Source organism: Nylanderia fulva, unplaced genomic scaffold, assembly GCF_048542155.1.
Source record: "Nylanderia fulva isolate GAGA-0341 unplaced genomic scaffold, ASM4854215v1 Scaffold212, whole genome shotgun sequence".
NCBI lineage: Eukaryota > Metazoa > Arthropoda > Insecta > Hymenoptera > Formicidae > Nylanderia > Nylanderia fulva.
In genome coordinates this window covers 61,565-71,210 of record NW_028190278.1, presented here as the reverse complement: position 1 = coordinate 71,210, position 9,646 = coordinate 61,565, and the positions used below count along the sequence as shown (strand labels likewise).

General features: G+C 33.8%; 3 protein-coding genes across 4 annotated transcripts; 2 read left to right on the top strand and 1 right to left on the bottom strand.

Moving 5' to 3' along the window:
* Positions 1-273: 273 nt before the first annotated feature.
* Positions 274-2,286, bottom strand: LOC114935606 (uncharacterized). Of its 2 annotated transcripts, none has more exons than XM_029308481.2 (5): positions 2,033-2,286; positions 1,577-1,706; positions 1,196-1,488; positions 935-1,105; positions 274-628 (listed from the first exon to the last, which is right to left on the bottom strand). In XM_029308481.2, the coding sequence occupies exons 1-3, from the start codon at positions 2,165-2,167 to the stop codon at positions 1,307-1,309; spliced, it is 447 nt and encodes a 148-aa protein (XP_029164314.1). In that variant the 5' UTR covers positions 2,168-2,286; the 3' UTR covers positions 274-628; positions 935-1,105; positions 1,196-1,306. The 2 variants fall into 2 exon arrangements, with proteins under 2 accessions (XP_029164314.1, XP_029164321.1); XM_029308488.2 differs by lacking the exon at positions 2,033-2,286 and adding an exon at positions 1,828-1,989.
* Positions 2,287-5,696: 3,410 nt separating this feature from the next.
* LOC114944723 (uncharacterized) lies at positions 5,697-7,110 on the top strand. The gene is made up of 2 exons (XM_085482709.1): positions 5,697-6,169; positions 6,352-7,110. The coding sequence occupies exons 1-2, from the start codon at positions 5,783-5,785 to the stop codon at positions 7,108-7,110; spliced, it is 1,146 nt and encodes a 381-aa protein (XP_085338835.1). The 5' UTR covers positions 5,697-5,782.
* A 694-nt stretch (positions 7,111-7,804) lies between these two features.
* Positions 7,805-8,604, top strand: LOC146723262 (uncharacterized; the record flags this gene model as incomplete). The annotated part of the gene is made up of 1 exon (XM_085482708.1): positions 7,805-8,604. A coding segment is annotated over one exon (516 nt), but the record flags the coding sequence as incomplete, so codon positions are not given.
* Between the last annotated feature and the right edge of the window lie 1,042 nt (positions 8,605-9,646).

The window sequence follows — 9,646 nt, the reverse complement described above, 5'->3', positions numbered from 1 at the left end:
CAATTATATTTACATTTTCCGTCATCCATTTTGTCATCATTAAAAAGTTAGAGTATATATACATATTGAATATTAACTTTTGTAAAATTATTGTAAATGTATGACTATATACTTACTTTGGAAATCATATAAATAAAACATTTTTGCAATTGATTTGTGAGAAACTTTATTAACGCATTATAAACACATTTGTTAAAAATTTATATGAATAAAATATAATTAAAAAAACAAATACTTAATTTTATTAATTATTGTTAGAAAATAATGGCATTATTAATTGTTATATTCTTGAACAACATCGTAAGATAACAACAACATTTTGTGGATTGCATCTGATTGCATTTCTTCTGGAATTTTCTTCAATCGACTGCCTATTATATTTAAACAGGAATCTATTTCTGTAAGCTCAGGGGGTGGTGGCAAAACTATGTCTCTACTTGAACCTGAATTACTTATAGCTTTTGCTACTTTATCAATAGATGAACTTAGGTCGTCCTTATCACCAATATTTTTCCTTTTACGTGTAATCCTTCTGCTGTTTTTTTTTACAGTGTCATTATCAACTTCATGACTAGATAAATTAATGTCATCAGAATCATTTTCCTCAGATTCTCAATTTGTTGCAGTTCTGAAAATAAAATAAATATGTAAGATTAATAGAGAATAAAATATAATCAATAATAACAATAATAAGTAGTACACCCATGGAATTTAATTCTGTCCCTCAGAAATTTTCACAATCTGACAAGTGACCACCTTTCTACATTAATGCTCACCGTCCATGTACGATAGACAGCTTACAGCCAAACGTAAGCTGTTTATCGTACACGAACTGTGACCATTAATATAGAAAGGTGTTCATTTGTCAGATTGTTGAAAATTTCTGAGGGACAGAATTAAATTCCATGGGTGTACAACATATATGTATACATACTCTCTTGGAGTGAAATGATCTCTCAAAAATTGCATGGAATCGTAATGAGCCCATTTATTGCCATTATTTTTGCGAGCGGAACCACTTGGACATTGCTCATCCCGAATGATTTTTCTAAATGTGTCAGTTAATGCCTTAAACTTTTTTTAGCACCATCTGGGGTAAAAGCACCTGTTGAAAATAATATTCGTATTAGAATTATTAAACTATTCATAGGACTTTTCATAAAAAGAAATTATTATATAAAAATTAAGTAAATACCTTTAAGTGAGTCAGATACTTCTGACCATAGTTTGTTTTTTATGATTTTGCTCCTTTCTTCTAATGGGATTGTAAAATCCCACAGAGGTATTCTGTTCATAACTTCAAAAATCATTGCTCTTCTTGGTCAAGTTTTAATTGAACAACATTAAGAGGAGCCTTGGTTTTTTTGGATGTTTTTACTTTTTTATTGGAGATACTTTGGTTGATATTAATACTGGCATTTTCCTTATTAGCAATATTTTCTAATCGAGCAAAATGCTCGTCAGATAATTCAGAAACAATTTCATTACCTATGAAAAAATTAATAAATTCAATATTAATAAATTAATATATTCAATAATAAACTTCAAAACTAAATATTTATATTAATTTATTCACCATCGTATGCCCAAAATTTATATGTATCTGGATCAACAAAAAATTCGTCAAATTCTCGAATACATAAATGTTGGGCAGCTTCTTTATTTAAACAGGTTTGTTTACAATAGCCACATTTCACGAGAAAATTCTAAAATTATTAATATTTCTTAATTCAATTATGTATAACCTCAAAACATTTCACATGTGTATTCTGCTATCATATTATACAGATATATATTCAAAGTATTACTTTATATTTATTAAATTACCTCCTTTTCTTCGCTTTGCATGATGAAATTTTATGATAAACAAACAATTTTTTGATTAATAAATTAAGCATGACCTGTCAACCACCGTCAACGCTGGAAAGTTGGGTAGAAACGAACTTTTTAGCGTCAACCATAGATAAAATTACATAGAGTAAACACGAACAAAACGAGCGTCAAGCGTTTCAGCGTCAGCATGAAAAGGTACCTTAACAGAACCCAGAGTAGGCGTTGTTTCCGTAGATAGTCCTTGAAGGGCCAGGATATCTTCCTTACATGCTTTAATGTCTGGATTGAGACATTTACTTTTTATGAGATTTACTCCAGATCCCGAATCAATCATAAAAAGACAATCTTCTTTGAGGTCTGGAGATGAGAGAATAATCGTGGGAAGAGCGTGTGGTTTTGCTTTTATGCCTATTCCTCCGGCACGGGTGATAAGACAGAGGTCAGGCTTTGAAGTCGCACTGTAGTAACTGGTGCGCACGGGAGAAGAGAAGGGCGTCCCGTCTGATTGTCGTTCCGGTGGACGCCGCTTGCAGTTGGAACGTTCTGAGAATTTCCCGAGCTGTTATTATCAGAGGGGCGAGGACTTGAATGGTTTTCAAGGGATCGCTTATAGGCAAGCTTGCGACATTCTTCCATATAATGCCCTGGATTTTTACAATAACGACAGATCTTTTCTCTAGGGTAGTTCGGTCCAGTTTGTCCGGGAACTAGAGATTTAATGAAAGGAACGTTAGGTCGCGACTGTGGTTGAACCGATCGTTGCGAATTATACATAATGGTGTTCTGTGATTGTTCGTTCTTGGTTACAAAATCGGCGCGAGGGGGAATGTTAGATCTGTAGCTAGAAGAGATTCTCTTCCGAGCGTTTTCTGCTTCTAATGTTTTCGTTAGTTGTATGGCGTTCGCGAATGTACCTTCGAGTGTATAGGCTCCGTTCAATTTGACTTTAATTAATAAGTCGGGCGAAAGTCCGTTGACGAAACTATGGAGGACATTATAGTTGATATTTTCTCTGACGGTTTCGTCTATCTCATCATAGCCATCACTTTCACCGTCCATTATAGCGGATTGCAATTCCTTTACTCTTGCGATATAATCGAAAATATTTTCATTAGACTTCATATAGATGTTTGCGAGCTCACCGCGATATTGGTCTACTGTTTTATTGGGTCCGAAAATTAATTTTAATTGTCGTGTTGTGCATGTGAACAGAGGTGTATTCTTGTCCTTCTATTGCAGAATAAGCATGTCCTTGAAGTTTATTAATTATAAATTGCACTAAATATTGCTCGTGATGCTGCGGTATTAGTTCAAGAGCTCGCTCACATATTTTGCTGAAGTGAAAAACGGACATTTTGTGTTTATCGTATTTCGGAATCGAATCAACTACATTTTTAAACCGAATCTGGGAAGTTGTATCGGGATGGTTTAGTTCGCGAGGATCGTCTGCAGGAACATCAAAATGGATTCGCTGTCGACTAGAGTAAGAGTCGGTAGATTGGTTACTAATACGTTGATTCAAAATCTCTACTTGTTTAGGCAAGAAACTAAGGAGAGAGACTTGTTCGATTAAGGTATTTAATATGGAATTAAGTTGTTCATCCGATCTCCTGGCTTCCCTAGCTTCCGCTCCTCGCAGTGTTTTGAATTCTTCCGTTCGTTTTGATAGAAATCTAGTTTGTTCTCTGAGCGATTTTTCCTTTTCATCCATCATTCGGGAAATTGATTCAATATCTAAATGCGTCGAGCTCTCTCCACCCTCGGAAGGAGGATTAGAGCTTTGTGATCGTGTAGTTGGCATGTTGAATTAATTAATGTACTTGTTTTGAAAGTTGCTTGAAGATGTATTAGTAAAATTATTGAATTTTAATTAGAGCCAAATAAATGACAAATTTTATAGGTTTTGCGACGGGGGTCCAAACACTTAATTGTTTTGTAATCAGGATATTTGTGTTCGAATTCTATTGATGTTAGTTTATAATTAATGCATGCGCATTCGTTGGATTGCGATTTAGCCGTGCTAAGCTCGTTATTCGGAATATGCACAAGGTTTTGGATAAAAGAGGATATTTTATTAAACTAAAAATTAATCCTTTTGTTTAGAACGCGATGTCCACCTTTCCTGGGCATTTGTAAAGAAATGTTAAAATGCGTTCAAGATTTAGCTGTAGCCACCCTAATCGTCAGCGACAGCTATTGTAATCACACAAAGTCAAATCTCAAACTATGATTATCATTTGGAAAGCGAACTAGATATAATTAAGAGTTCAATTTAATCGACTGTAGCACCCTAATCGTCAGCGACAGCGATAATTGTAGCCACACCTTTTGGCAGTGACAATTTGATCGAACTTCAGCTTATACCGGTTGTTCGCTTATGAAATTAAATTTTATTTTAACGAAAAGGATTAATCTTAAAGCCTTCACGCAGGAAGATCTTTTATCAGTTCGTTTGGCAATCCCACCGCTGCCACCAAAATTAAAAGAGGAACCTGTCACGTCCAGACGATGGTTCCTTTCTCTTCCTACGCCTAGGTTAGGGAGAAAAAAGGGCGCTCTCTTTTTTGCGGGGCAACCTGCTTACACCGGCTATACCCCAGGGACGCCGAGAGCTATGACTGATGTTGGAGATCTGGGGCTGGGAAGGCACTAGGATGGAGAATTTGAGTCACTAGTAGGTGTGGCAAAACCTCGTGTAAGATTCTTGAAGTTTTCTAAAACGGAGATTACTTCGTTGGCGGTCAAATCGTCCATCATAAAATCACAAACGACGCTAACTAATGCTTTGAATAACAATTTTAACATAAACTTGTTTATAGCTCTATCAACGATCGCGCAGTTCATTTATAATTTAGTAAAAGGAGTCAAAATTATCCTTTATGATTTCTACTCTTAATTTCCCTTTGGAAAAGTAAAGATTTTCTACGAGGACTGTGAACAAATCTGTATCTATTAATCCTGTAGCTAACAAGGGAAGTTCGGCAAGTGTAAAATTCAAAAAAATCTGAAACTTTGTATAAGTTTAGAGTAGATGAACCTAATCACGAAACAATTTTTTTTAGCTGCTGATATTCGGTTTTAGGGGTGCAGCATCCCCTTAAATAAAATCGGTGTTTACGTTTTCAAGCGAATATCGCCGAAATAATGAGAAATATAAAAAAATGTTTCCAGCAAAAGTTTTATGGTTTCGAAAGCTCTTTATAATGGCATGATCATATTTTGCAAAAATGTTTAATTTTTCAAAATACCCCCACCACGTATCTTTTTTTTTCATATTTAAATTTTTCTTGCAACTAAAATTAAAGTTTATTTCACGCCAAATTCAACCATATATAATAAAGTTGCGATCCGTAAACGTGTTTTTGAGAAATAAACTGAAAACATCCTTACAGGGTATGCTATCAATTTTATCGGCCCGCTAATTTTGGCTACGACTTCTCTTTCTCCCCTTCTCTCTGTAATTTTTCGCAATACAAGATAACGATGAAACAGATGTTCGTAATAAATCTAATCACGTAACTGATTTTTGTATATTACACATTTTATAAATAATATAGTAGTCAAAATATATCGTAAGAGAAAAATCAAAGTTATCGATAAAGTAATTTCTGATTTAGACCTCTGGTAAAAAAAATTAAAGATTATCGTCTAGAATGAAATAAACACGGATGCACTAACGTATATGTAATATTTCCTGTTATGTACGTCATTATATTTATGAGAACGTTATCAACTTTGAATAGTTGAAAGGTTGAAGGATTATCGAGATTGATGTGATGCAATAAAAGGGAAGGTTATGGGAAGGCTATCTTTAATGTTCGTTTTCCTTATACAATTAGTATAAAAGCCATCCGCTTCTGCATTTCATTCATGTTATTTAATATATTGTACGTGTGATACTTTCTGTGGGAAAATTTCATATAACATTTATTCAAGCATTTATGTCAAAATGTTGGCCATAAATACGGCGAACGTTATAAATTTGTTAATTACAACGTTTCACATTGCAAATCTCGCTGTCACTCCTGTTAATCATCGTGAAGTAGAACTCCACGATGCAATTTCAAATTTAATAAGGGATTCTCTAAAAGACGATATTACGATTGAATATGATTGGGGACTTGATTTTGATGATCCATCGGAACCTCAAGCTGTACAGTTTGTAGATTCGTATGATCCTCATGCTGAAGAAGATAACTATGAAGATGAAGTTTGTATTGTAGATGACGAAGGTGGAAGTGTAGATTTAAATTATAAAAGAAAAGCGGTTGAATATTGGAACAGTGGAAAAAAAAGACGTTTATCCGTTTCTGTTGTACAGAATCGTTTTAGAAAGGTAAATTCTCATTAAAAAATAAGTACAATACTAACTAAATATAGATAAACGTGTATAAATATCATAGTGGATAATAAACAGAAATCAGGAACAACGTTTCATGTCGCATGTTCATCTGCATTCGATTAATTTTCTTGTGTTTGATATAATCTTTTAAATATTGGATCTTTTTTCTCTTTTAGGTAAAACATGTTTCGCAATTGTACAGATGGCAGGAGTATATAATGCGTGGAGGGACAAACAGAGACAAATTGATATTCATTGCCGAATATGTATTAATAAAATTTCAAGAAACTATTGATAGAGGATCTATTATTCATGACATCGATTTGCGAAGGTGGGCGCTAAAAGCAAAGGAGCAAGTGAATTTTGCTACATTTAAAGCAGGACATTGGTGGATATGGAATTTTAAAAAAGCTCATCGCATTACATCACGTAAAATAACGAAATTTAAAACGCAATCTAATTTACAAGCTGATGCACTGATACATCAAAATGCAGAAGAATTTGTGACAAATGTAAAACCACATATTGCTATAACTGGTGAAGGATCAACTTATAATGCAGATGAAAGCGGTTTTAATCTAGAAATACATTCTGGAAGAACATTAACTAATATGGGAGTAAAGACAGTCGAAGCTACTGTTCAATCTTTATCTTCTATAAGTCATAGTTATACTATTATGCCAATTATATCTGCGGACGGGTATCTTCTTCCGCCTCTATATATAGTCTTAAAAGAAACTACTGGGTCGTTTGAACCACGAGTAGAAGAAACTCTTTTTCGACCTGCTAATGTTTACATTGCGGCTTCAAAATCCGGAAAGCTCACAACCCAACACTTTAAAAATTGGTTTTTAGAGGTATATCTTCCGAATACTAAAGAGAAAACAAGAGCCAAATCGCGGATGACAATGCGTTATCCTAACGAAACTAAATAATTTTTCGTTAGAATTAAATACCGTTATTTTCCGTAGGGGGATTAAAGGGGTATTGAAATTAAATCTCAAAATATGAGATTATTTCATATTTAAAATCTTGGCCGTGTCCAAGTAAAAATTTGGTGCCTTGTGCACCGGTATTTAATTCTAACGAAAAATTATTTAGTTTCGTTAGGATAACGCATTGTCATCCGCGATTTGGCCCTTGTTGCCCGTCTTATACGTTAAATTTATATTTATATTACAGAGCCTTGTTAAAACTCTTATATTTGATACACGCTGGCTTAAAAAATGCGTTTGTTTACCAACATTAATATAACAGAGAAAAGTATAGAATCGAAAGGATCTGAATAGCTCAGCTGGAAGAGCAGTCGCCCGGCAAGCGAAAGGTCTCGGGTTCGATTCCCGATTCAGCGATTTTCGGATCTATATTTTTCTCTTGCATTCATTTATTTATTTTCCGTAGGGGGATTAAAGGGGTATTGAAATTAAATCTCAAAATATGAGATTATTTCATATTTAAAATTTTGGCCGTGTCCAAGTAAAAATTTGGTGCCTTGTGCACCGGTATTTAATTCTAACGAAAAATTATTTAGTTTCGTTAGGATAACGCATTGTCATCCGCGATTTGGCTCTTGTTGCCCGTCTTATACGTTAAATTTATATTTATATTACAGAGCCTTGTTAAAACTCTTATACTAAAGAGAAAAGTTTGCTGTTGCTAGATTCATGGACAGGCCATTGCCCGGAACAGTTAATAGAACTTGTACCAAAAGACAAACAAGTAAATATTTTAACAATACCAAAAAAAACAACTGCTTTTATACAACCTTTAGATGTTTTTGGCTTTAGAATCTGGAAAAATTTTATTCGAAGCTTCTCTGATAATGTTATTTTAAATAATTACGATATAAATTTACATTTACGCAATAACATTATAAAATTACAGTCTTTGGCACACAATCAACTTTCTTCTCCAAGATTTCGAAATTTATTTAAATATAGTTGGTATAAAAGTGGCTATTTATCAACACGGCCTGAAAAGTTTGAAAATCCAATCAATTACTGTTCTTTTAAAGAAGAAAAACATATACCGAAATGTAGCATTTGTGATAAAATGGCTTTTATACGTTGTGCATGGTGCAAAAAATACTTCTGTTTTGAACACTTCTTTGAACAATACCATTATTGTAACAATTATATAGAATAAATAATATCTTATTTTTGTAAAAACTACTATATTATTTATAAAATGTGTAATATACAAAAATCAGTTACGTGATTAGATTTATTACGAACATCTGTTTCATCGTTATCTTGTATTGCGAAAAATTACAGAGAGAAGGGGAGAAAGAGAAGTCGTAGCCAAAATTAGCGGGCCGATAAAATTGATAGCATACCCTGTAAGGATGTTTTCAGTTTATTTCTCAAAAACACGTTTACGGATCGCAACTTTATTATATATGGTTGAATTTGGCGTGAAATAAACTTTAATTTTAGTTGCAAGAAAAATTTAAATATGAAAAAAAAAGATACGTGGTGGGGGTATTTTAAAAAATTAAACATTTTTGCAAAATATGATCATGCCATTATAAAGAGCTTTCGAAACCATAAAACTTTTGCTGGAAACATTTTTTTATATTTCTCATTATTTCGGCGATATTCGCTTGAAAACGTAAACACCGATTTTATTTAAGGGGATGCTGCACCCCTAAAACCGAATATCAGCAGCTAAAAAAAATTGTTTCGTGATTAGGTTCATCTACTCTAAACTTATACAAAGTTTCAGATTTTTTTGAATTTTACACTTGCCGAACTTCCCTTGTAAGTCAATTAGTAGTCCAATAATAATATCGATAATAGAATAAAGACCTATTTTCCTGAGGTTTTGTACAGTCTTATCCGAGAATTTAGGTTTCATTTGAATTAACGAATAGGTAGTTTTATTTTATTTTATTGGGTATTTTATATGAGTATACAGATGTTACTTAATTTAATTTTGCAAATAGGCTGTGTATTGGTCTATTTGCATATCGCTCTCTGGTAATTGGTCCTTTAGTCTCGTATTTAAATTGATGGTGATAGCTCTCCTTGTGAGGTATCTTCTTTAGGTTTAGATTTCCTGTTTAATTCGAGGTAAGTTAATAGGTCTGAAGCGGCTGCCGGAAGATCTGGAGTGTGGCCTTTCGTAGGCTCAGTTTTAATTCTGTTAGATGCGGATGTTAAAGCTGCTTGTGAGTTGAGGGAACAAAACCGTCTCGATTGTTTTGATGCGAGGTTTATTAGCAATCTGTTCGCGTGTTAACCAACGTAGACACGCGGCTACGTGCTTTGCACGGGTCTTTACGTTGGCTCGATGGTTTCGTTTACTTCGCCGTTCATTTTTAGCTTTCTGGTTGCTCATCTACAATGAAGTTAGAATGCGTCTAGATCAAAGTATTTATTTGGTTTTATGTAGTGAGGGGAGATAAATGGGTAGTTCTCGGGAGGTGAAGAAAGGTTCGATGGTGGGAAATGAGGCAAAATCATCAAGGGC

Bases quoted from the DNA above. Each gene is read 5' to 3' on its own strand.
- LOC114935606 (XM_029308481.2), bottom strand. From the start codon at position 2,167: ATGATTGATTCGGGATCTGGAGTAAATCTCATAAAAAGTAAATGTCTC. The intron at 1,707-2,032 runs GTACCTTTTCAT...TAATAATTTTAG, and splicing joins CTACTCTGGGTTCTGTTAAG to AATTTTCTCGTGAAATGTGG. The intron at 1,489-1,576 runs GTGAATAAATTA...ATTTTTTCATAG, and splicing joins TAAATTTTGGGCATACGATG to GTAATGAAATTGTTTCTGAA.
- LOC114944723 (XM_085482709.1), top strand. From the start codon at position 5,783: ATGTTGGCCATAAATACGGCGAACGTTATAAATTTGTTAATTACAACG. The intron at 6,170-6,351 runs GTAAATTCTCAT...TTTCTCTTTTAG, and splicing joins TACAGAATCGTTTTAGAAAG to GTAAAACATGTTTCGCAATT.